This window comes from Leucopleurus acutus, assembly GCF_964270905.1.
Source record: "Leucopleurus acutus genome assembly, chromosome: 3".
NCBI classification, from domain to species: Eukaryota; Metazoa; Chordata; class Mammalia; order Artiodactyla; family Delphinidae; genus Leucopleurus; species Leucopleurus acutus.
In genome coordinates, this window is record NC_139145.1 from 16,426,428 (window position 1) to 16,453,612 (window position 27,185).

The 27,185-nt window shown below is 43.2% G+C and overlaps 1 protein-coding gene across 4 annotated transcripts in view; it reads right to left on the reverse strand.

Moving 5' to 3' along the window:
* Positions 1-377: 377 nt before the first annotated feature.
* The window catches only part of SNAP47 (synaptosome associated protein 47), a 58,998-nt gene continuing 32,190 nt past the window's right edge, over positions 378-27,185 (reverse strand). For 3 of the 4 annotated variants that reach the window (XM_082836678.1, XM_082836680.1, XM_082836677.1), the window contains 3 exons: positions 25,945-26,435; positions 18,341-18,465; positions 378-985 (listed from right to left, as the gene is read on the reverse strand). In XM_082836678.1, coding sequence (XP_082692804.1) covers positions 839-985; positions 18,341-18,465; positions 25,945-26,435 — 763 coding nt within the window. In that variant the 3' untranslated portion in view covers positions 378-838. The remainder of the gene's footprint in view (positions 986-18,340; positions 18,466-25,944; positions 26,436-27,185) is intronic. The other variant, XM_082836679.1, reaches the window with a different exon arrangement.

Here is a 27,185-nt window from a genome sequence, read left to right on the forward strand (position 1 = left end):
TAAGTGCAGTATGTACTATTTTCATGTTTGACTAAAAACTGAGCAGTGAAAATATTTCAGGTGCTTATAGGATGACCTTGAGGTATACTAGACTCAGCTTTGGTTCGAAATTATAATACAACCAAAAAGAAACTGACCTGTTCACCAAAGAAAAATGGAACAAAGTGAAGGCAGTGGGGTCTGTGCTGAGCAGCCCATGTAGGAGAGGCAGGCTCAGACCTGAATGTGATCCTGGAGAAGAGATTTTGCTGACATAGGATATGCCTAGAGTGTTCAGATAGGCAGAGGGTTAGAAATAAGTAGATTTCTTTCACAGAGACTTAAACCAACCTTTTTATGCTTATCAAGAATGGAAAAAGGATGAAAATGCAGCTAGTTGTGCCACTGGAGACCTGGGATTGTGGCCAAGCAAAGTGGTCCCTGAGTGCTGGGTGCAGCCCACCCTCAGAATGAAGAGCTGCCTTGCTGTCGTGGCCACCTCAATAGGGCTCAGCCCATGTTTGAATGCGCGTGTGCTCCTGACTCCACGAGCAGCCCGAGAGGGCCTTGGGAGGAAGCAGCTCGCTGTATTTGCAGGCAGAACTCCTCTCCTTCAGCTGCACTTTCGGCTCCCTGCAAGGGAATCCCTTGGTGGAAGCCACAATCGCCCCAAGCTAAGCTGCTCACAGCTGTCAACAGCAGCCCTTCACCCTGAGGCAGCTGTGCACCTCCGGGGGCAGGGCGCTTGGAATGACTTCCTGGGGTCTTCATCTCAAAGGAAGCATGCAGGAGTTGAGAACAACGTACTCAGAGAAGTGATTCTCAACAAAAGCAGTCACCTCTATGCTTTCTTGTCCTTCTAGGTCAGTTTTTTCACTCGTCGATTATGCTTGTCAATGGTTAAGGTTGTCCGGTCCACAGCTGCAGTGATGCCATCCAAGGCCTCATCCTGTCTCTCCAGCTCTGATTCGGCATCCAACGCGAGATCTTTTAGTTTCCTCAGGATCTGCAAGGGAAGCACAAATGATAGGAGGAGTGCCTTTTCTTATACTCTCAAAAACAGACAATATTTCTTTCCATTATTTTTACAGTACTTAAGAAAATTTGTAAGTCAATGGGAATGATGAACACTCTGAGCAGAGCCAGAGCTTGCAGCTCTGACCCTGGGTTTGGGTCTCAGCTCTGCCACTTTCTGGCACTGACCTTCAGCGAGGTAGAGCTGTTGGAAGATGATGTATTTGCTCTCTGGCCCTGCTCCAAGCCATAAGCAAGGAGACTGACCACACAGCCCCAGGAGATGCACCCCTGCGGCACTGCTGTTTCCAACCCACGGTTTGCTGTTTCACCAACCCTGACAGCCTTGCTGGGAATGTTACCACATCCACGTGGAATTCCTGCAAACAGTAGCAGCACAGGGCAGAACCAGGGATCTGGATCCTACAACTCAGATCTGAGTTCCAGCTCTCACCCAATCATTGTTTTCATTACCTTTCTGCATCCAAGTGCCTAACTGCAGACTGAAGCTGGAAAAACAAAATTTAAGAAGAAAGGCAAAACACTTTTTTGTCTGTATGTTTGAAATATTTCACATACAAATACAAAAGGCAGAACAAAACACAGCACAAATAACCCAAGGTGATGAAGCAGTTACACAACATAACCCCGTGGGCCTACTGAGAAAAACTGGGAGACAGCAGGGTTCTGTGGAGAGGCAAAAAGGATATCTGTGGGCGCAGACACGTGGAGGACACTCAGAAATGCCATAAACACACAGTGATGCCACAGGGGAGGATGGCGCCCACAGCGTGGAGGGCTGCTCCAGCATGGCTAGACCAAGGGAGCCGACCAGGCTGGATGGCAGCTCCTCGTCCCCATTTCTGTGACTCATGTCATACTTCATACAGTTTCATAAACTAGTTAAGAACAGCACTGTATTACAATTCTATTGGGACTAGTTGCATTGTGAAATGTACTTTAATTACATACTTACTGAACCTTGGTTTAAAAATTTAATATCCCCAAGCCGAAACAAAAAGTAATGATTTTAAGAGAAATCTTAATGACCAACTACTTGCAATAAATGTTAATACCTCTTTTCTTTTAGGGAAAGTTTCAGATCATTGGTTAGGTCAAGAAAAAGGAACTGCAGAATCTGAATTATTAAGATGAGCCCTTGGTGCCCTGCTTACTAACTCCCAGTGGATGAACCTGCCTACAGATCCATTCAAAGTCCTTTATCACACAGGGATGGATGTTACTAGTGAACAGCCTGGGTGACCACCTCAGAGGACCCCAAGTGCAATCTATTGATAATATATCATACTCCACACTGAAATCCTGCCCCCCGCTCCCAGAGGTCCCACCAGGTGACACAGGCAAGAGAGCTCTAGGTTCCACAGGAGGCCTGGGACAATCCTGAGCAGTGCTACTGCCGGGAAAGGAGGCCACACCTCAAGGAGAGTAAACTGTACCCGTGTGGTGTCTCAGAAGGTATAATAGTACCCGTGAGGTCAAACGGAAGCAGCTCTGTGCTTAGAATCAAAAGGAATGCCTGACCACCTGGCCCAGCACCCACTGCCTGGGAGAACTGCTTCATCTGATTAACAAGAAACAATAAGGGCAGGGCGATGGCCAGGAGGAGAATAAGATCAACTCCTGCCCTAAGAATGGTGAGGCTCAAATGAGATCACAAATGTGAACAAGCTGTGAAAACCATAAAGTGCTATGTAAGATGCCGCCGCCAAGTCTTAGAACACTCAGACTGAAGGAGCCCAGCAAAGCACCCCCACTTTTGGAGGGGGATGTGGAGATGAGGTGAGCTGGGGTCATCCGCAGTCATCCGCAAGTTAGTGACAGAGGTGGGATTCACCCCCACATCTCTCTTTGAACAAAGCATCATCGCTGGGATCTTCGTCATGAGAAAGAATAAATCCAGATCCAAGTTAGCTGTCTCAGACACCACCTTTCTGCACCTTCTGGGAGCTGGTGGAAACTCCATCAGTTGAGTCACTTGAAAAACTGGACGGAGCTCTGGAAAGTACACTGTGGGGTCAGTCAGCTCTGGAGGGGATGGGCTGGATGACCTAATACAGGAGGTCTTTTCCATCTCTCATTTCTATGATCTCATATGGCTGAGGCCCAGAGAGCATAATAAAAAAGTCACCACTCATCACTATGTTAGGCAGGTCCTTCCATGCTGTTCTCTCTGGTCAACTATTCCTTCCTCATTACCTCCATTTTAGTGTGATAATAAGGCCGTTCTACCAGGAACTTGCATAAAATGTCCCCTTTGTCACACACCTGCATCCGATTTGACACCCTCGAGGAGGGTGTCAAATCTCTCTCCTATGTTAAGTGATCAGCCCGCACAGACCTTGCGGCTCTCTTTGCTACCTCTACATCCTTGTCAATCATATCAAAATGTGGTCAAGTTTATTTTCAATTGAACTGTCTTTCAGGACCACCAGATTCTGAACTGTAAACAATCAGTGTTTGCACGTGCACTGATGGCAGGAGATGGGCTTTCAGCAAGGCAGCCATGTATTCCCTTTAGTGCACACAGATAGTCAACTGTCCTGTTCTGTTCCGATAATTACAGTGCACATAGAAAACCAGGAAACAGAACTTAGAGGAGAAAATAAAATTCCTCCAAAATTCAAATGCAAATTACTGCCTATCAGATAAGCACTGCTGATAATATTGTGTGGCCTTTTCATCTTGCTTTCTCATCCCAACATCTGTACGCTTTCAGAGAAAAGAAAAACTGGGGATTAAAGTGTATATATATATATATATATATACATGGTTTTGTTTTCTGTTTCCTCATCCTCCAGTTACCCTAAATAAGGATAGGAGTTATGAGACCCCTGCAATGTGCCCTAACTATTCCCTGTTGATCCTCGATCTAACTCTGTTTCATAGCTGAGGTTGAGAAGGGTGGGTGACTTGCTCAAGCTCTTGGGGTCCAGCTCCCAGAGCAGCCCTGACATGACCGCTGCGTGGACAATAGATGTCATGGCCATGACTCAGAGGTCACATCACTGAGACACTGAAAGAAATTGCCTAAGACCCTTAAAAAATGGCAAAAGGGCTCCCACCAGGAATAGGCAGTCCATTCACACACCCCAGAACCTGTGCCAGCTCTTAGAGCCCTGAGCAACTGTGGCAAGATGTCCAGTTAGGGGAGAGCCATACCTGTAATTTCAAATTTTCTAATAAAAAGTAAATAGTATAATTAATTTTAATAATATATTTTATTTAAACCCATCAACCCAAAACATTATCATTTCAACATGAAGTCAATATAAACAATTATTAATGAGATATTTTATATTCTTTTTTTATATGAAGTCCTAGCAAGCTAGTATGAACTTGGACCAACTACTTTTTTTTAATATATTTATTATTTTTATTTATTTATTTTTGGCTGTGTTGGGTCTTCACTGCTGCACACAGGCTTTCTCTAGTTGTGGCAAGTGGGGACTACTCTTCATTGTGGTGTGCGGGCTTCTCACTGCGGTCGCTTCTCTCGTTGCAGAGCACAGGTTCTAGGTGCGCGGGCTTCAGTAGTTGTGGCAGGCAGGCTCAGTAGTTGTGGCTCACGGGCTCTAGAGTACAGGCTCAGTAGTTGTGGTGCACGGGCTTAGTTGCTCTGCAGCATGGGGGATCCTCCCGGACCAGGGCTCGAACCTGTGTCCCCTGCATTAGCAGGCAGATTCTTAACCACTCTGTCACCAGGGAAGTCACGGACCAACTGCTTTTTAAGTGCTCAGTAGCCAGTGGCTACTGTGCCAGGTAGCACAGGACCACATCACCACATGATAGCACTTCCACCAAGGGCCACTTTGTGTGACTGACCTTATGTGTCCTACGTTTCCATGGCCATCTTTCTCTAGAGAATGAATCAACTGCCTCTTTCCAAAATGAAACAGTGGCAAAAGCAAGAACACCTACATTCCTGAGTCTACACTTAATAAGCACAGTAATAAAAGGCACATACAACTTATTTTGTAAGAACTGCTGACATGCCTACAAAAGTTGAGCATTTTACTGAGTGTACACTCCAAATAAAGGCTGGTTCCTGTTGAATTTCATTTGGAAAAAGCTTCACTGAGATGATGGCCTTAAAAATAGCACCCATTCTATGCAGCCTGTTGAGACCCTTGGTTGGTCTGCCAAAACTGCACTTGAAATTAATTAATACCACAAAAATATAAACGAGATCTTTACAGCTACTAAGTCTGCAAAGAAAATTACTGAGTAAACTTTCAAACTACTAGTACCGCTGGAATATCGGTCCAGTGTCTTTTTCCTTTAAGAAAGGGACTGAAGTAATTAAATGGCATCGTGTGCATTCCATATAACATGGGATGGAAAGAATGGAGAATATGAAGTCTGGCCAAACCTTAAAAACAGTTGTTACTTCTGTGGCCCAGGATGACAAGCTGTCTAGTCATCAAAGTATGATGTTGCCAGCCTCTGGAATATCAACTGGCCTCTCAGATGAGACTTCGCTGGGCTCTGAGTCAAAGACCAGGGTCAAAATGGACTTTTCCCCAAGTTTCTGCTCCACTAATAAATAAACCCAGCAGCCAGCCATCTTTCCAGCCACATTTGTACCTACACAGAAATTACCTGATTAATAGTACATTGAGTTGTAGGAGAAACTAACTCCAAAGAAATATATAATGCACATAACCACAAGTTAAGACATAAAAACATACATGCCAATACCTCTGGGAGCAGTATCTTGGAAATAAAACCCAGAGAAACACTCAGTGCTCTTCAGCTCAGGGGTCACAGGCACTCAACAAAGCCAGAGCAGGAGGCTTGGTTCCCCACAGGCAGGATGCTGGGCTCACTCACAGCGTCAGTAACCGGCAAGGGGGATAGCCGAGATGACTCAGGCAGGAAGTGGGAGGCACCACATGGTCCCCAGGGCAGAGAAGAAGTTATTGTCCTCTCTGGAAGAGGAAGACCTTCTGCTTTGGTCACATGCTACAGTGACCTCCATCTCTGCAATACCACAGACCTCAGAAAGGTGGCACAGACACCGTCTGGGTTGATGTAAGAGCTGATATGGAGACATTTTAGCCTTCCAACCATTTCCATTTTGTTTATAAAAACAGAAAATAAATTATGGAAAAATAGCTCATCCAGTAGAGGAGGTTCACTTATCAAAACAGATGTATTTAACTGTATGCCTCATGCCAGCTATCAAGGTGTACAAGTCTGGGAATCAGAGGCCCCAAGCTCTGCTGTAAGCTGTGCCCCCAAGGGGGTCCTGAAACAACCAAGCTTGTGCTTTCACTGTGTAAGGACATGGTACACACAGTATGGGCCTATTAATATTTCTAAAATGTCTACAATATGCTAGTTGTTGCCTCAACTTATAGTCTGAAAAAAAATGTTTTGCTCTACCTCATGACAGAACTCCAGGATTTAGAGTATTAGTATATTAATATTAAGCACCTAAAGTGAGTTAGTATTAGCTAGACTGTTTGCCTTGATCTTGTTATTAAACTGACCCACTGAAAAACTGAATTTTCTTGCAGTGAGAAACTAGCAACCATTTAAGAACAGAGCTGGGATAAATCAAGTTGTCTGCAATTCTACCAGTTGGGGTAGAACATGCTGTAAAGAAGGTAAAGAGGGAAAAATTGGCTCCCTCTCAGCCAAAGCTCTGGAGGCTGTAAAGAATATCCTAAGCTGCAACCTGTCACATTCAGCACTCACAGACCACCCCCCGCATCCCACCCTGTCCTCTGCGCTGCATTCCTTGAGGACCTGAGGATGCTCTGTGGATGAACAGGGGCAGCACAGGGTTCTCTTTTAAGGAGCTCCCCCACCCCGGTGCTCCCTTCCTCACGACCCCCTCTCAGGGCAGAGGGTGGAGGAGCACAAACCTGCCTTAGGCACCATGGCTGTATCTGTATAGCAAGACTCAGAGCTGAGTCTTCAAGGATCTAATAGCCCTCACTTGAAGTCTGCTGACTGGCCTCCAGTTACAAATGGCCCCAATGGCCCACAGCAAAGATGGCCCCTGTAATTCAAGGTCTGGGCAGGGAAAGCACCTCCCAGGACTAGAGAGGGGTCCTGAGAGCCAAGCTGCTATCAGAGCTTCCCATGATGAGAACCACGTTTTTAAGAGAGCAATGGAATCCCTACCAAGTGAAATGCTCAATAAACTGAAGGTTCATCTTACATGCGGAAGTAAATGCCTCAGCAGGGACATTCTCAGAATATGAAACAGACAGAAAATGCATTAAGTTTGGGGCTCTTCAGAGTTGACTAGGTCAAAGACAGTTGGGGTCCCACTGATACATTTATTTAGAACTCAATGTGTGCTAGAATTCTGCTCCATATAGTACAAGCCTCATCCTCACTTCAAACCCATGCAAGCCTTAAGGCAGGACCCTGTTGTGTAAAAAGTGATAATAGTACTTTTTCAGGGAAATGTGAAGCCTGCTGAAGGCCACATGGCTAACATGGCAAAGGTACTTATTGGCTACGAGAAACCATGTTTCCAACAATCAGTCCCCAGCCCTATGCCACAGATGGGATGGACAGACATATGCTGCCCAAGGCCACACAGCCTACTCAACACTGTGTTCATGCATACAGTCCAATTTCACATTTAAAAACTGCACAAAACCAACTTCCCAGCCTGAACCCAAAAACTGTCTAATACTTGTTAACTATTTTTAAAAGTTAATAAAAAGATGTTGGTAATGGATAAGGCACCCAGATAGAAGATCAATAAGGAAACAGAAGACTTGAACAACACTATAGACCATCTGGACCCAACAGACATACACGAAATACTCCATCCGAATCAGCAGAACCCACATTCTTCTCAAGTGCACACAGAACATCCTCCAGGACAGACCACATGGTAGGCCTCAAAATAAACCTCAAACTTAAGATTGAAGTAATAGAAAGTACCTTCACAGTGAAATGAAACTGGAAATCTGGACAACTAAAAAAGTCACAAGTATGTAGAAATCAAACAACACACTTAAACAACCAGTGGGTCAAAGAGGGAAATTAGTAAATTCTTTGAGACAAATGAAAACAAAACCACAACATACTAAAATACTAGCAAACTGAATCCAAGTAGGATTTATCTCAGAATACAAGGGTGGTTCACCCTTAGAAAATCAATTAATGCAATATACCACATTATTAGAACAGAGAGGAAAAAAACACAATCAACTCAATTGATGAAGAAATGGCAACGACAAACCCAACACCCTTTCACGATAAAAATTCAGAAAACTGGGACTAGAAGAGAACTTCAACATGATAAAAGGCACCTAACCTATCCTTCTGAAACTATTCCAAAAAACTGCAGAGGAAGGAATATCCCCAAACTAATTCTATGAGGCCACCATCACCCTGATACCAAAACCAGACAAAGATACCACAAAAGAAAATTACAGGCCAATATCACTGATGAACATAGACGCAAAAATCCTCAACAAAATACTAGCAAACTGAATCCAACAATACATTAAAGGGATCATGCACCATGATCAAGTGGAATTTATCCCAGGGATGCAAGGATTTTTCACTGCCTCAAATCAATCAGTGTGATACACCAAATCAACAAATTGAAGAATAAAAACCATATGATCATCTCAATAGATGCAGAAAAAGTTTCTGACAAAATTCAACACGCATTCATGATAAAACTCTCCAGGAAGTGGGCATAGAGGGAACAAACCTCAACATAATAGAGGCTATATATGACAAACCTACAGCTAACATCATACACACAGTGAAAAGCTGAAAGCATTTTCTCTAAGATCAGGAAAAAGACAAAGATGTCCACTCTCGCCACTCTTACTGAACATAGATTTGGAAGTCCTAGCCACAGCAATCAAAGAAGAAAAAGAAATAGAAGGAATCGGGCTTCCCTGGTGGCACAGTGGTTGAGAGTCTGCCTGCCAATGCAGGGGATGTGGGTTCATGCCCCGGTCCGGGAGGATCCTGCGTGCCGCGGAGCGGCTGGGCCCGTGAGCCATGGCCGCTGGGCCTGCGTGTCCGGAGCCTGTGCTCCGCAACAGGAGAGGTCACATCAGTGAGAGGCCTGCGTACCGCAAAGAAAAAACAAAAAGAAATAGAAGGAATCCAAATTAGAAAAGAATAAGTAAAACTGTCACTGTTTGCAGATGAGATAATACTATACATAACAAATCCTAAACAGCTACCAAAAAATTACTAGTGCTCATCAATGAATTTGGTAAAGTTTCAGGTTACAAAATACATGAAAATCTCTCGCATTCCTATACAATAACAACGAAAGATCAGAAAGAGAAATTAAGGAAACAATCCCATTTATCATCATATCAAAAAGAATAAAATACCTAGGAATAAACCTACCTAAGGAGACAAAAGACCTGTACTCTGAAAACTATATGACACTGATGAAAGGAATCAAAGATGATACAAACAGAAAGATATACCATGTTCTTGGATTGGAAGAATCAGTATTGTCAAAATGACTATACTACCCTAGGCAACCTGCAGATTCAATGCAATTCCTATCAAATTACCAACGGCATTTTTCACAGAACTAGAACAAAATATTTTACAATTTGTATGGAAACACAAAAGACCCCAAAGAGCCAAAGCAATCCTGAGAAAGAAAAATGGAGCTGGAGGAATCAGGCTCCCTGACTTCAGACTATTCTACAAAGCTACAGTCATCAAAACAGTATGGTACTGGCACAAAAAGAGAAATATAGACTGATGCGTGAACAGGATAGAAAACCCAGAACTAAACCCACACACCTATGGTCAATTAATCTATGACCAAGGAAGCAAGACTCTACAATGCAGAGAAGAGAGTCTCTTCAGTAAATGGTGCTGGGAAAACTGGTCAGCTACATGTGAAATTAGAACATTATTTAACACCATACACAAAAATAACTCAGAAAACATAGGCAGAACACTGTTTGACATAAATTGCAGCAATATCTTTTTCGAGCCGTCTCCTAGAATAATGGGAAAAAAAACAAAAATAAACAAATGGGACCTAATGAAACTCAAAAGTTTTTGCACAACAAAGGAAACCATAGACAAAATGGAAAAAACCCACAGAATGGGAGAAAATATTTGCAAACAATGTGACTGACAAGGAATTAGTCTCCAAAATTTACAAACAACAGCTCATGTGGCTCAATATCAAAAACCCAATCCAAAAATGGACGGAAGACCTAAATAGACATTTCCCAAAGAAGACATACAGATGGCCAAGAGGCACATGAAAAGATGCTCAACATCACTAATTATTAGAGAAATGTAAATCAAAACTACAGTGAGGTATCACCTCACACTGGTCAGAATGGCCAACATTAAAAAAATCTACAAACAATAATGCTGGAGAGTGTGTGGAGAAAAGGGAACCCTCCTACCCTGTTAGTGGGAACGTAAATTGCTACAACCACTATGGAGAACAGTATGGAGGTTCCTTAAAAAACTAAAAATAGAGCTACCATATGATCCAACAATCTCACTCCTGGGCATATATCCGGAGAAAACCATAATTTAAAAGATACATGCACACCATTCATTGCAGAACTATTTACAATAGTCAGGATGTGGAAGCAACTTAAATGTCCATCGACAGAGGAATGGATAAAGAAGATGTGGTACAATGAAATGAAATATTACTATGAAATAATACAATGAAATATTACTCAGCCATTGCAAAGAATGAAATAATGCCATTTGCAGCAACATGGATGAACCTGGAGATCATCATACTAAGTGAAGTAAGTCAGACAGAGAAAGACAAATATCATACGATATCGCTTATATGCAGAACCTCCCCCAAAAATGATAAAAGGAACTTATTTACAAAACAGAAACCGACTCACACACTTAGAGAATGAACTTATAGTTACCAGAGAGGAAGGGTGGGAGGGAGGGATAGACTGGGAGTTTGGGATTGACATGTACATACTACTATATTTAAAATAGATAACCAACAAACCCCTACTATATAGCACAGGGAACTCTGCTCAAAATTCTCTAATAACCTAAATGGGAAAAGAATTTATAAAAGAATAGATACACGTATATGTATAACTGAATCACTTTGCTGTACACCTGAGACTAATACAATATTATTAATCAACTATGCTCCAGTATAAAATAAAAATTAAAAAAAAAGAAAATAGTAGACATAACTTGAATATATGATAGACAGATGGGAATCATAATGAAATATAAATGGAATACAATGGAGCAGATAAATGAAATGTTGAAAACATTTGTAATGATTAGAAATAGAAAAGCCTGTAATAAAGTAAAAACTTAAAACACTTTTAAAAAAAAGGGGGGACTTATGAAAAATTCAGCTAATAGGATACTCAATGGGGAAAGACTGAAAGCCCTAAGATCAGAAAAAGACAAGAATGCCTACTTTCGCCACTGCTACACAGTACTGCTATACACTGGAAGTCCTAGACAGAGCAAGTAGGCAAGAAAAAGAAATAAAAGGTATCCAAACTGGAAAAGAAGAAGTAAAACTATCTCTATTTTCATATGACATGATCCTATATATATATAGAATATCCCAAAGAATCCACAAGAAAACTAGAAGAACTAATTAACAAATTTAGCAAAGTTACGGTATACAAGAGCAACACACAAAAATCAGTTGTGTTTCTATACAGCAGCAATGAAGAATCAGAAAAAGAAATTAAGAAAATAATCCCATTTATAATAGCATCCAAAAGAATAAAATACCTAGGAAAAAAGAACCATGCAGGTGAAAGACTAAAAATTATAAAATCATGCTGGAATAAAGACTACCTAAATAAATAAAAGACATCTTGTGTTCCTAGACTGGAAGACAATATTGGCAAGAGGGCAATACTCCTCAAAGTGATATACAGATTCAATGTAATCCCTATCAAATTTCCAACAGCCCCCCTACTCGGAAATGGAAAAGCTAATCCTCAAATTCATATAGAATTGCAAGGGACCCTGAATAGTAAAAACAAGTTGAAAAAGAAGAATGAAATTAAACTCACACTTCCCAATTTTAAACCTTACCCAAAGTTATAGTAATAAAAACAGCTTGGTACTGGCATAAGAATAGACTAATGGAATAAAGAGTCCTCAGATCAACAGATTTTTGACAAGGGTGCCAAGTCTACTCAATGGAGAAAGGATAGTCTGTTCAACAAGTGCTGCTGGGACAACTAGACAGCCACATGCAAAAGAATGAAGTTGGACCCTTGCCTCCAACACTTACCTCCTTATCTATTCTATTTGATAGTTAGAATAATTTTAAAATTTTCAAAAAAGAAAATAAGTGTTGGCAGGGATGTGGAAAAACTGGAATCCTCATACATTGCTGGTGAGAGTGTAAAATGGTGTAGCTGCTAAGGAGATAATTTGGCAGCTCATCAAAAAGTTAAACATAGAATTATCCTATAACCAAGCAATTCTACTCTTAGGTATATGTCCAAAAGAACTGAAAGGTGGAAATAATCCAAGTGTCCATCGGTGATGAATGGATAAACCAAGTATGTTTTAACCATACAACAGAATATTATTCACCTATAAAAAGGAACAAGTACCAATTCATGCTACAAGATGGATCAGCCTTGAAAACATTATGCTAAGTGAAAAAAGCCAGATGCAAAAGGATTACACTTATAGGACGTTCCCAGAATAGGCAAATTCATAGAGACAGAGAGAAGATTAGAGGTTACCAGGGACTGGGGGGAGGCAAAATGTGGAGTTACTGCTTCATGGTAACAGAGTTTCTGCTGGGGTGATAAACGAGCTTTGAAAATAAAATAGATAGCAGTGATGGTTGCACAATATTTTGAATGTAATTAATGATATTAAATTATACACTTAAAATAGTTAAAATGGCAAGATTTTATTCTATATATTTTACCACAATAAAAAACATGGTTATAATATATGAAACCTTCCATAGCCAAGCACTCAATAACAATATAATCAAACACTTGATTTTAAGACTTGAGGTTCATTTGAAAGCTGACCAAGAGCACAGGAAAATGTTCCAAAGGGGGAACAAGTCATCCTCCCAGTCTAAATGCCTGAGCATCTGTTTCTTGCTCCTTGGCATTCTACCTTCTGCACAGCCAAGCAGCTGCTCTAGAATTTGTTCGCTGAGATGCTGGTACATTCTGGAATCCTGCCCTTGGCACAGTATCTTAGAGTTCCTTATTTGGCAGCTTCCTCCCTGTCCACAGTTCCCAGGGGCAGTGGAAGGGACAGAATACACCCCCAAGATTCATCTGCATGGGTATTTGGACCTGAAGGGCAGATGCCACCTCCATGCAGCTCACGTTTACACCATGGCCTCTATGTGAGGGAGGTCCGGTGTGCCCACATAGCCTTCTCTGTCAACTGCAGAGGACACACAGCCACACGCTTTGACAGGTCCTCCCACTCCGAACAACCACTGCCACAGACAACATGGGCCTCTGCTAGAGTGGTGACCACATCCAACATAATGGGAGTTCTGAAGGCTGCTGTGGAGAAGAGCTGGTTGTCCCAGGCAATTACAGAGGCAGCAGTGGGAGGCACATGAAACCACAGCAGGCAGGGCTGGGCTAGCGGTGGGGGCACCGCGTGTCTGTCTCCTGTCTGTCAAAGAAATGCTCATCGTTACCAGTGACCTAGTTAACCAACAGAGCAGACAGGAAAACCATGAACGAATATTTAAAAGTAAGGCGTGACATTTTTCTGTAACTCAGCTTTCATTTCATTGCGATGGATTCTACATTAGACGGTAGATACTGGAATACGCTACAAGTCAGTGCCCTTTTCAGAGGTGGAGACTGAGGACAGGGAAGCAAACCAGCCTTCCCAGGACTACAGAGCTGACAGGGAGGGGCTGGGACCAGAGCCAGGATGCCAGGTTCCTAGGCCAGGGCTCATCCTAAGACATATGACCTCTTATTGAAATGTCCACTGTGTGTGGACATCAAAAGTTACTAGGTATGTTTTCCTGGTTACCAAGGCTCTTCTTATGGTTTAACGTTTAGAAGTGACATAGGATATGATGTCAGAAACATTTATTAATAATTCACAATTAGAGTAACACATATTTAAATAAACGGCCTAGCTCATTGCTAATGTCCAGGCTGGTATCAAAGCCACAAATAAAAACACTAACCATCTAACTGTGGCCCATAATTAACGAATGAAATGATACAGTCTGAAAGATTCAGAAGGCAGCAGAGGACAATAGGAGAACCTGAGGAGAATGGGTAAAAATCTGAAATTATCTCATGACTCCTTGCTTAAAAATCTTCAATGATTCCAGACTGCTTACAGGACAAAACCCAGACTAAATGAAGGTATTGATAAGTGGACATGTCCAGCTCTCTGTCCCCAGACCCCTCCACAGAGCTCACTCCAACAAAGGTGTCTGCACACCGTCCCAGCACTGTTCGGTGGTCTTATAGCTGGAGTGCATTGCCCTTGCCTTTCTACTTTTGAGGGCCCACCAGTTTAGCCATCCCCTACTTCCTAAGCAGTATCAGTTCTGGAATCTGCATTCCTGAAGTGTGGTCTAGTCCATTGCCACAACTGATGAGAAGCATCATGGATATCACCCCTTGCTCATTATCTCATGACTTTGTCCTGACAATTATCCAAGGAAACCCAGATCTGTTGTCTTCTCCAAATAACTCACTGAAGCCACAGCTAAATAATTCACTGATTCAGACATTTAGTTTAGGCTGAAGAACACTTGCTAAACACAATTCTTTTGCATAGATTAGGTATGCAAGAAATGACAGATTTTTTTTTTTTTTTCCCTGACTAGTAGGAGAGGAGACAGATGAATTGGGACAAATTTAAATAACTGGGAACAAAGTACAGGGGAAAAGACCAGAATGGTGGAGTTACTGAAGATGAAATGTATCCTATAATTTCTAAAATAAGAAAATAAGATTATTTTATAATAAACCATAATGGAAAAGAATGTGAAAATGAATATATGTATCTGTTAAAAAAAAAAAAAAGAAAAGAAGGACATTAATTTCTTAAGATAGTTTCACAGCAAGTAGAGAACCACAGCATCCTTTCCGGCCTAGAATTATTTCAGGAAAGATCCAGTGACTTGCCAGTGCAGATACATGTGGAACTTGGCTCTGCTAAGCAACACAGAGACAAAAGCCCTGGGCCTCACTCATCTCCCCAGCACAGGCATCCGCAGGGCTGCCTTTTCAATAAACTCTTCTCCTCACGCCAGCTGACTAGCTAGGTTTTCCAGTAAACGAACTTTCTGACTGAACTGAATTAATCACCTCAGTTTTTAATTTTTGTGTTTTGCATTTACTGTTTATAAAGATACCACATACAGTAGGCAGACTAAATGCCGAATATAATCAAACAGAAAGTTCAAAACTATGACCTAAAAACTTGCCATGAATCCACACTCTGTGCATCCCTCTTTATTGGAAATGATGAGAACATCCAGTGCAAGTCTTCCTTCATTGCTGTTCCCAGTGCCAGGGCTGTTGCAGAGCCTGATAAACCATGAGACCAGACCTGGGTCAGCTTTTCATTCTGATTCCTTCTTGGTGAAAGAGGGAGGCGGGATGAAAAAACACCAAACGCAGGACAAGATAGAGAAGTGCAGATTAAGAAGTTATGAAGAAACTTTATGTAAAACTGCAATGTCCTCAGGACAGAGCCATGCTGCTTTTTGTTTTATCACTTCCAAATGTTGTATCAAATATATGGTAGCCACAGACTCAGTAACGAAAGAGCAGGAGTTCTGAGGCAGGAAAAGTTAGCACATCAGACACTGGAAATGATTTGAGGGACTCTGCCAAACCCATCTGAGGGACTCTGATTCCTCTCCCAGCCTCCTCCACCACGTGCCCTCCCACAGCGGATGGTGGACGGCCACAGCTACGCAGCAGATGGGGCCTAACCGCAGCCCACATGCCCGCTCCAGGGGCCCAGCACAGAGGGAGCTGGCACACTGCACTAAGCACGGCTGCTCCCTGAGGAAATCACGGCAAATCCTCTCTCTAGCACCCCAACTGCAGTTTAAGTCACCAAAACCCATTTCCACGTAATGACTTTAATAGCATCTGCAACAGAAACCACAGATGAATGGAGGGAGATTTTCTTGCATTTTCGTTTTCCCCAGAAATTTAACTCATTCCTACCTATGCTTGAGCTTCAACTACACAGCTCAGAATTCTTCTCTAAATATGAAACATGTGTTTTACCTCAAAAGGACAATCTCTTATGAAATTAGGTTCTCCCTGCAGGGAAGGAGAATGAGGCAGCTAACTAGCACAAAGCCCTGCCCCTCCTGTGGGTGGGTCTTCCCAGCCTAACTGCTCAGGGATCACCGTGTCCTCTGCCCCCAAGCCAGCCTCCTGATTCATGACCATGGCATCTGCTGTTCCCAGCATGGACGCCACAGGGCTCACTAAGACTTGTTGATGACAGTCAGGACCAACCACATAAGAAACACACTTTCATGGGAAAGAATGGTGACCTCAGTGGTCACTGAGGAATTTTATTCTACTCACAGCTGTTGGTGCATTCATCCTGACCTCTCCCATTCTATCACAGCTTTTAGGGGAAGGGCACGTTGTATATACATGGTAGTAGCGATTGGTTATTTGAAATTGCAAGGGCCCTCTCAAACTACATGTCCACCACTAGAATTAACAGATAAAATTCCTACATTTCCCATGTCCTACAAAACCCATGTTCTTGCTTCAGCCTCAACACACCTGTGGGACATAGAAGAGCTCATCTCAGCCACAGACACCTTCATTGGAGGATGGGAGAGGAGGGTCTCAGATCCTACCAGCCTGAGGCCTATATGCAATCTTACCCACTTTCATGAGAACAGGTTAAGTTTGCCTTTATAGTATGAGGGTTTCTCAAGCCCCAAAGTAGACAAGATCTGCAGTGTTCTGGAGTCACTAAGCCTATCAAAAGAAGTGATTAGTAACCTGCAGAGTTTCCTAGTTGCAGCTAGAAAGTGGCATGTCTCTGTGTCATTACTAAAAGTGATTAAAAGTTAGACCAGAAGGAAAAAGTGACAAATCATGTATATTTAAAATACCCCATAGCAAAAGATGAACACTTTTTTCCCAAAATGGAAAAGGCTGAGCTTAAAGGAGTCTATGCCTATGTAGACACACAGAATAAAATTATTTAAAAACAGGTTTAAAAGACATACATACAGTCTCTTGTATGCCTTGATGTTAGGTGTGGGTTGCCACCAATGAAACAGTCTCTCCAAAATGGAGCCTGAATCTGATGGAGCCTCTAGAGGTACAAACCGACCTACAAGAGTACCAGGGCAGAGAGCAGGCAGTTCACCACCTGCTGGGAGCTGGGGAAACCAAGTCAGGAAGATACAAGCTGCAAAATCTTGACAGAGGAACAATTTAGTTTTTTCATCAAATAAACTTCAAAGGAAAAAGATGACAGAGGAAAGAAAGCTATGCATTAAAGGCACTTCACTAAATGCAACACACGGGCCTCATGAGGATCCTGATCTGAATAAACATGTAACACATTTTCCTAAATGAGGTAACTAGGGAAATGTGAGCACTGGCTTGATGTCTGATGATACCAAGGAATTTACTTTTTACTTTTTTAAGGTGAGTATGGTATTGTGCTGATTTTTTAAAACGGTTCTTATCTTTTAAAGCTACATACTGAAATATTTATGAATGAAATGATATAACGTCTAGGTATTTGCTACATAATTATTAAAAAAGGAAAAAGAAAAGGCCACTGTGTTGTCCAGCATTAACCCAGGAAGATAAGTTGCAAGTATTTCTATCAAACATTGTTTAAATTTCAACTTCCTGGACAAAAAGTGGCAAGCCTCCGCAAGAACCTGTGTTGAGCACTTCAAAGCAAGTGCCCTCAACTGTACATGCCCAGGTAGTGCACACACAGATGGCACACACATACAGGTGCTGCACACGTGTGCACACAGTATACACGCCACACATGCATACATGTACGTGTACAGAGCCCACCTGGACACACACATCGTGCACATACACAGCCTACATGTGCATCTGAGCCCACATATACAGACATACACACACATACAACAGACATAGGCAGCTGCCAAGACCACTGTGTGTGCACAGGAATGCTATGTGTGTCTGCATGCCACAAAACGCAAGGACTCAGAATGGGCACCGCCCTTCCTCAAGCTATAGGGAGCTGAGCAAATCAGGTGGATGTCCCAGCATTTCCGTGCAGGTGACAGACAAGCATAATCAGTGGAGAGTTGTTTTTAGACAAGAAAGAGAAGTGAGTTGCCTGCAGGGGAGGACATGACACTACGAATGCATGTTACCTGTCTCAGTTCCTGGCTGTCCCCCTCGGAAATTAACGGTTCGCTCATCTGTAGCTGAAGTGGCCTCCCTTCCTGGTTCCCTGAGGAGGGCTCACAGTGCATGGCTCGGTCCAAAAGCCCAGATGCTGAAATGGAAAGTCAAACAGAGTGGCATCTTCTAGAAGGTGTGAACAACGCAAGGGCATTCAGAACTTTACAAAAAGTGTTTAAGACCGTCAGAGCTCTTTGGGTTGACGAAGTGTTTTCCCAGGCACTTACTGGTTTAGAGCTTCTGTGTTTGCGGGAGCGGTGAGTCCACCTCTCTGAACCTCTGCTGAGCTGACTGAATGTGGGACCCACCTGAGCCTTGCCTTCTACCCCAATCCAGGGCTGCTTCCTTACCCCACACTGATCAGAGTGTGCAACACTGTAAATACTCAGGATCTAGTTCTATAACTGGCTTTTAGAAGAAAGATGCTTTATCCAGGAGTGATTTTTTTCTTTTTGAGAGGACAATAGATTGGAGTATGAAACATAATACTTGTTGAGCCCTGGTGAAATGTACATGAAATACACTACTAGGAACTGCATTACCATCTGATTACCCCACAAAACACTGTGGTTCTAGAGAGCACATGAAATGGTCAGCTAGTCAGGTCAATCAAAGTTGAATGTGGAGCTGTACTGAGGTAGGGGTGAGCCAGACTGCTGCACGTGGCAAGGCATTGCTCAGGGGTGTTTCCATTCACACATCTATGCCTGGGTAGTCTTGCTAAGAAGCAGAAGAGCAGCTTGGCAAGGAACAGTAAAAATTCTTTATTTAAAGAGCTGCCTCCATCTGCAACCCTGGCACTGTAAGGCCCAGATAAGAGCATAGCTTAGAGTCTGTCACCTGCTTTTCTCCATAATACAGACCACCTCAGATGTGTCAATATAGCCATGTTTATTTATTAGGATGCTGGAAAGCATTCTGGGGTGAGAACCAGCAGTGTGGATTCCAGCACCAACTCCTTTGAGCAGATTTCTCTGCTTCAGCAAAATGGGAGGGCAAAAGCAGGACACCCCACTTCCTTCCTAGGACCCTAGTGGCAGTCAGCAGAGCTGCCTTTCATCCGAGCAGCCTGGAGCAACTGATAAATGCATTGTTAGGAAAGGAAATCCATCTTGGGGTAAAGGTCTTGCTGGGCCTGAACAGCAGCAACCCAGGTGGTGAATCCAGGACACACCAACTGCACAAGCCCCTCCTCCCCAGGGAGAGACCAGCCACCTCCAACAGGTACACAAACATCCCCTTATTCTTATTTCTCAAAAAATTTCTTACAAATTAACACTCCCTGAGATTACCTAGCTGAGCAAAGAAGACATGATGACAAGAAAGCATGTTTCTTGGGATCCTAGAGAGGAAAAGGGTCTTGGCCAGATGGAGTGAGTTCAGGAACCAGTTGATGCGAAGCAAAACCTGCATGAAGGCAAGACCCGAGGGTTCCACACTGTGGGCCTGAGCCCTCCCCAGGCCCATCTCCACTGGGAAGGAGGCCCTCTGTGAGAGTCTTCGTGCCCTTTAACTGTGCACCACTGTGCGAAGTGCTTCCTACACAGAACTGCAACACCCGTACAAGCACCTTGGAGGTCTGAAAAAGTTTCACAGACAAAAACCTTAGTACACACCATGTACTCAGATGTGCTTTTCTATTCTATTCTTCATATAAAAGCTGGTTGCAACCAACCAAATTGATTTTACAACCTGTGTCCTGGAATCTCCAAAGTGCCACTACTTCAACATCCTAAGGGCTTATTAATTAGCACAGAACTTTCCATAGCATACAACTCACTGTCAGTTGGTCTTACATGATCTAAATGTCACTAACATGTTACATAATGAAAAGCACTTTTCTAAAACAGCAATAGAACACCATCAGAGCTAAACTAGACAACAGAGGACATGTTTTACTAGATATTATTAGCCTAAAGGAAAGGCCAACTAACACACCTGACGTTAAAACATTATCAGTGATAACATGATGGCAAAGCGCACTTCACTTGTCTATGTTAACAGTGGTTCTATGGCCTAATGGGTGGAAGCAAACTCCCCATTCAGCCTACACCCTCCTCCTTCCTAGTCTGCTCCTGATCCTGCAGACTCCTGTTCCAGCCACCCCGGCACCCTGGCCCCAGCATGCTATTCCTGCCCACCTTGCCCCCGCTCTGCACATGTCATGCAGACAGATGTCCCCTAGCCCAAGTTTGGAGACATGTTCTCCACTCAGCCCTTCCATTAGCAGCAATCTTCCCTCATCTGTCCTGGTACCATTCAGTTTACACACCTTTGACAGTCACTTGCTTGGTACTGCACTGCTATTTATCTTTTTCAGCATCTTTTCAAACTGGGATCTCCCCAGCTAGCTTCTCTGAGAGCACGGCCCATGTCTAATTCACACTTGTGCCCAGCACTGTGCTCCTGCACTGTCACTCTGGTTTCCATTTCAACACCTACAGCTATATTACAGTTAGAGACATACTATTTTTGAATGTTTAACAAATGGGATTACTTAAACAACCAGAAAACCAAAACTGAGGATTTTTCTTCCTGGAACATACTAATAAGAGATGTTTTTCACAACGAGCTGTGGGATCAGCAGGATCCTGCCTAATACAAAACTCGGCCACCCCCGTGAACTTTGTGTTGAGACTTGGGTTGCTGACTCAGTTACTTCAATGCTTTGAAATACCTTCTGAAAAAATTAATTTAGTTCAGTATAAGATGGTTTTTGTCTCAAAAGTCATTAGTTATCTCAGTTAAACAAAATAATCACAAATTGTTCAAGCTACATGCTACCTTACAGATGATTCCACTTTCCAAGAACAAGGAGGCATCGAGGGAAACCCTGAGTAAGGACTGCGCTGGCAGGGGCAGCACTGGGACGCCAGTCTCCTTTGTGCATCAGACATAGACTCCTGACCTCATTGCAAGTTCAGACCAAAGACTACCAGGGCCTGACCTGGAAGCAGAAAAACTGCTCCAAGCCTGTCCAGCCTTGAGCAAATCTTTCTCCCTGTCTCTGGGCCCCATACGCCTCACTGATGACACAGGAAAATGCCTACTCTACCCAGGGATGGATACAACAGCTTATATAACTGGGGTGGGAAGCCCTTTCAGAAAAAAAACACAAAACGCCCCATGTCCTCAATACAACAGGAAGTGTAACAGAGAGAAAACTGAAATGGAGAGAGACAGCAGTCTCAACTGACTCATGGGTCCTTGGAAGGGATCAAGTGGGTGAGGGCCAAGCAGCTCTCCAGGGGTCTGTCGATAGTCAGGGGGTCACCATGTCCTAATAAACTAATAACATGGGGCTTGTCTGAAGTCAGTGCAGTGCTTGTGTCCTAGTGACCACATGGAGGGGTCTGTTGGTGGTCAACCTGATACCCATATCTAGTGACCACATGAAGTCTGTTGGTGGTCAGCATGGTGCTGTGTCCCAGGGTCAGAACTTTACTATTTCAAAAGATGACCTTAAATTAATGACCCTATGCAGAGACTTCAATGCCTCAGAAGTTTATTTATCATTACACAGAGATGCGTGTGCCTTCTGGTTACCTGGGCCTGTCCTGGGTGCTGGAGATGGGGTGAGAAAAGACAGACTTGTGTCTGATTCTGGAGCACACATCCCAGTGTGGGAAGTTGAACAGCAAACCAGAGGGTACCAGCACCAGAGGGCAAGTGCTAGGCAAGATTTCTATAGGATCAGTGAATGGGAAACTAGTCCTCTTAAATTAGGTGGTCAGAGAAGGTCCCTCTCAGAAGGCGACAGTTCGCAAACAGTGAAAACAAAAATCAGTATCAAAAAAACTCTTTAAAAATGCTATGCACGGACCTTGCTCTTATATGATAAGAGCTTTGTGGGCTTCCTCCAAAAACCCATCACCCCAGTGGGTCATGAGACAACAATGACACAAAGTCCAACTAGGGGAGTCTACAAAAACCTGACCGCTACTCCTGAAGACCATCAAGATCATCAAAGCAAAGAGAGTCTGAGAAACTGTAACAGTCAAGAAGAGTCCAAGGAGATGAAATGCCGAAATATCATGTGGGATCCTGGATGGGATTCTGGAACAGTAAAACATAAGGAAATCTGAATAAAATATGGACTTTAGTGAATAAAGGTGTATCAGTACAGGCTCATTAGTTGTGACAATGAACGATACTCATGTAAGATGACAAGAACAGGGAAAACTGGGTGTGGGAGACATGGGAACTCTCTGTACTATCCTCACAACTTTTTCTCAAGTCTGAAACTATTCTAAAATTTAAAAGATTATTTTAAAGATACTATGCAGAAAGACAGCAATTTGCAACTGCTCTTCCTTAAGGTGGGATCTGCCCACCTGTATCATTTCCAGCCCTTGAAGCCCAGGAGACTCTCTTCCTCCCCCAGTCCTGGCCTGGCCACCCCAGGCCCTCAACCTGTCTACTCTATACATTACTACAGAGGTCTCTGGAAAGTTCTTCTAGGACACTGGTGCCCTGTTACTAGACCGCCACCTTCTGGCCACACACAATTTACCAAAATAGCTCATCGAGGAGAGAAATTGTTTCTGAGAGGTCAAAGTCATGGTTTCTACCTCCACTGTTTCTGTAGTTTCCAGTGCAGAACAGTAAAAACAGAGGTGCTGACAGATGCAACAAGAGAGGTAACAATGAGAAGTAAGTTCTCATTGCTGGGCTTGTGCAGGATTACTGTGAAGTTCCAAGCAAATGAGATACCATCTTGCTTATTGAACTCAGCATGCCGGCTTCTTGCAAACATAACTCCTTGTCACCTGTACCTCTCCAAATCCACAGCTGTAAGGTACACCTGCCTCGCCTACGCAGGGAGGCTTCACCAGGGGAGGATGGCACTTCATGCTCAGTCCAGACTCAGACACACTGTAGGGATCCTACCCACAGGCTAAAGTTAGCACTGAGATGAAAACCCATCTGTCACCGTGGATGCGGCTCAGCTCATTCCATACATATACAATCTGTTACTGTGATGGGTGAGGCCATAGTCCCCAGTTATTCAATCCAACCCTAATCTAGGTGTTACTGGGAAGGTATTTGTAGACGTGGTGAAGGCTCTCAGTCAGTTGACTTTAGTGAAGGGAGCCTGTCCTAGAGAATCTGGTGGGCCTGGTTCAATCAGCTGAAAAACCTTAAAAGTATATCTGCAGCTTCCTTGAGGAGAAAGATGTTCAGCCTCTGGCCAGCAGCCTCAGCTTGTGCACAAAAGGTTCATTTTCCCCTTCCTGATGGGTGGCCCTGCAGAATTTGCACTCACTCAGCTTCCTGCAGTCTGATTATGGCTACAGAGGCCCTGGCACTCACTCCCTCCTCTCTAGGCCCATCTGCCACCTGTATGCTTGGAGTCAGAGCTTACCATCCCATCTTCCTCGGGACCCACCCTCCATGACAGCAAGGCACAGCAAGCTTGCACCCTTCTCACTTGTACAGTGTGACTTTCTGTGACACACGTGACATGCTCGCATCTGCCATCTCATTTGTAACATTCTATGTCGTGTTCTCTCTCTGAAACCACCATGCCTAACATAAAACCCACGAATATGGTAGAGCTCCATAAGAAGAAGGATTGTTTTCAGGACTGTAGGTACCTGGCACCATGCCTGGCACAGAGGGATTCTCCAACAGCACTGTCAGAACCAACAGCCCACGGTGCTCTGCATCTGGTCCCACCAGCCAGGGCCTCCTCCCTCCTCTCACTGCTGAGGCTCCTCCCAGAGGAAAACAGCAGTGAGGGGGACTCAGAGATTTGGGGTATCAGAGAGGCTACCCAGCTGAGCTTGCAAATGGCCTTTCCTGAAGGGCCCTTCTGGTCAGGATCTTATGTTGGCTGGTACAGTGTACCCTTCTTGGCCCTTTTATGGGCCAGCTTCTGAGCCCTGCCTTGAATGAGGGGCCAAAGAAAAATCTGGAAATGTAAGTTTCTAAATTAAGAAAGTAAGTTTCTAAATTAAGTTTTTACATTAACATTTCCAACATTTTGATACTTATGGGACCAGATCTATTATCAAGCAATTTCTTTTTGAAACTTGAAGTCATCTAGAATAACATCAAAATATTCATATGTTAGGGAAACAGATTACATATTGGAATTGAAATTAATCACTTAAGAGGAAAAAAGAAAAGGAACTGGAATAGTAACAAACATATCTCTTACTTTATTTTTTGTTTTTGGTTTTGGATTTTCTTTGCGGTACGCGGGCCTCTCACTGTTGTGGCCTCTCCCGCTGCAGAGCACAGGCTCCGGACGCACGGGCCCAGGCGCTCCGCGGCATGTGGGATCTTCCCAGACTGGGGCACGAACCCATGTCCCCTGCACTGGCAGGCGGACTCTCAACCACTGCGCCACCAGGGAAGCCCATATCTCTTACTTTAAACAAACTCTAGCAATCGAAGTTAATAAGAAAAGACTATTACTTGTTAGAAAAATCACTATAACATAGAAGTAATGTCACCTATAATGCTAGTATGAGAATATTTTATGACTTTGGGATTCCTTAAGCAGGGCTCAAAAATAAACTTAAGGGGAAAAATGGTATATCTGACCATAGCAAAATTAAAGATTTCTGTAATGGAAGCTGACAATCTAGGAGAAGTATTGGTAGCTTCTAAAGTCAACAAGGGATGAATATCTAGAATGAATAATGAACTACTGCAAATCAGAGAGGAAAAAAAAAAAGCCCAGTAGGGGAAAAAAAAAAAAAAAAAAACAGAACAAGCAACCCACAGAGCAAAATCTGTGGGACCAAAAAGCAACTAAAAGGCATCAGATGCTCCACCTCACAATCAATCAAAAAAATAAAAATACCTTTAAGATAGCACTTGACATCAGTCAGAATGGCAAAACCGAGAAGTCAGATACCACCAAGTTATTCTATGCTAGGGAGGAGGCTGGGACCTGGGGACATATCCACATGTCCTGCCACCCACACTAGAACCTCAAGCCAAACTCAGCTATACCCTCTATGCCCCACAGAGACCTAAAAGAGGATACTGCAGCCATAATGCCAAGAAAAGCAAGGGTTTCACAATACTTCTGGGATGCTAAAAAAAAAAAACACACAGAAACTACGCTGCGTAATTTTCAAAAATTTTGATATCCAAATGCCCATCTGGAAGGTGGGCTGGGAATACCTCAATTAAGTGCCAAGAAAACCGAGTGTGATGCTGGGTCAGGGGAAGGGACTGGAGACACACCAGAGCAGGTGGGGATGATGCTAGTTAAGACCCTAAAGTGTTGGTTCTCAAATCAAACAGAGGAAAGAGGTGAAAACATCTAACTTGGAGCTTTCCTTTGTTCTGAGAGCATCACCAAAACCATTTCTGACCTATTTGAAAAGGCACAGCTCTCAAGTACATGATAAACCTGAGTGATTTGAGATTCAGGTGGCAAGTACTAAGGAAAATGGTCTGAAATTATTTTTATTTACAAACAAATAGGTAGTCACTAGTGAGCTGAAACTGGCAGTTGCTCTATGTGATGCATCACGGCAACGCACCATGGGTGTGTCGAGTTTGACTGTGACTTTAGAGGTCTTGCGCACGGATTGTTTTGATGATCACTCACCTGCATGCCAGACTGAGTAGCCCTTCTCTGCTAGGGGAGAGGTTCTAGTGCTTCTGAGCATCAAGGCATCTTCTAAAAACTCGATCTTCTTGCTGAACTGCACTTCCAAAATGGGGATAACCTCTGGCATCTTGGCAGATATCAAACGATAAGCTATATCTGGCTTCCCAATGAACCGCTGGCGGATGCTAATTTCATAAGGTGTATGAACCTTGATGTCATCTACTTCTTCTCTTTCAAATCTGTGCATGAGCAAAGAATCTGAGTTGTGGATTTCCAACCCAGAAACAAAGACGGTGAGCCTTCCTGGTTTAACATGAGATTCTGTTTTTTGGGAAATAACAGCAGGAATTTTGATCACTATCCCTTCTTTTCCAAAAGCTTTGGAACTAGCCATTGAGGCGTCCCACTTGGGCTTTGTTTCTGATGGCATCTTCCAAAGCTTGAAGCTAAAGGGCCACCAAGAAGGAGACTCCAGTTCTGTCAGCAGCCTAAAAAAGCAAACACAACACAGAAAGTAGTCAATGAGTTAATTTTTTTTTTTGAAAACTGTTTTGACTTTTATAAAGAATGTTACCATTTTATAGTTTTCTTTTCCACAGCACTCCATGAAGCAGAAAAAGCAGGCATTATTATCCTCACATTTTAGAAAAGAAAACTGAGGCTAAGAGCAGTGGGACATTTGCCTACAGATACAAAACTAACCAGAAGTAGACACACAACAAAAACACACATCTTGTGACTAGAATATTGCTCTTTTCACACTTGACCTGGTGTAATTTTGACCAAAATAAATCCTGATCATAATCTCTAGAGAGCTGTCTAATAGAACTTTCTTCAGTAATCTGTATTGCCTAATCCAGTAATGGGGACATGTGGCTACTGGGCACCTGAAATGCAGCTAATGCAATGATGAATTGAATTTTAAACTTTTTTTTTTTTGCAGTAAGCGGGGCTCTCACTGTTGTGGCCTCTCCCGTTGTGGAGCACAGGGTCCAGACGTGCAGACTCAGCAGCCATGGCTTACGGGCCCAGCCGCTCCACGGCATGTGGGATCTTCCCAGACCGGGGCACGAACCTGTGTCCCCTGCATCGGCAGGCGGACTCTCAACCACTGAGCCACCAGGGAAGCCCTAAACTTAATTTTAATGTGGCTAGTGGCTACCATATTGGACAACTCTAAATTAACCACTAATAATATCCAGAGATATACCTAAAAAGACAATAAGAGAGGAAAACGG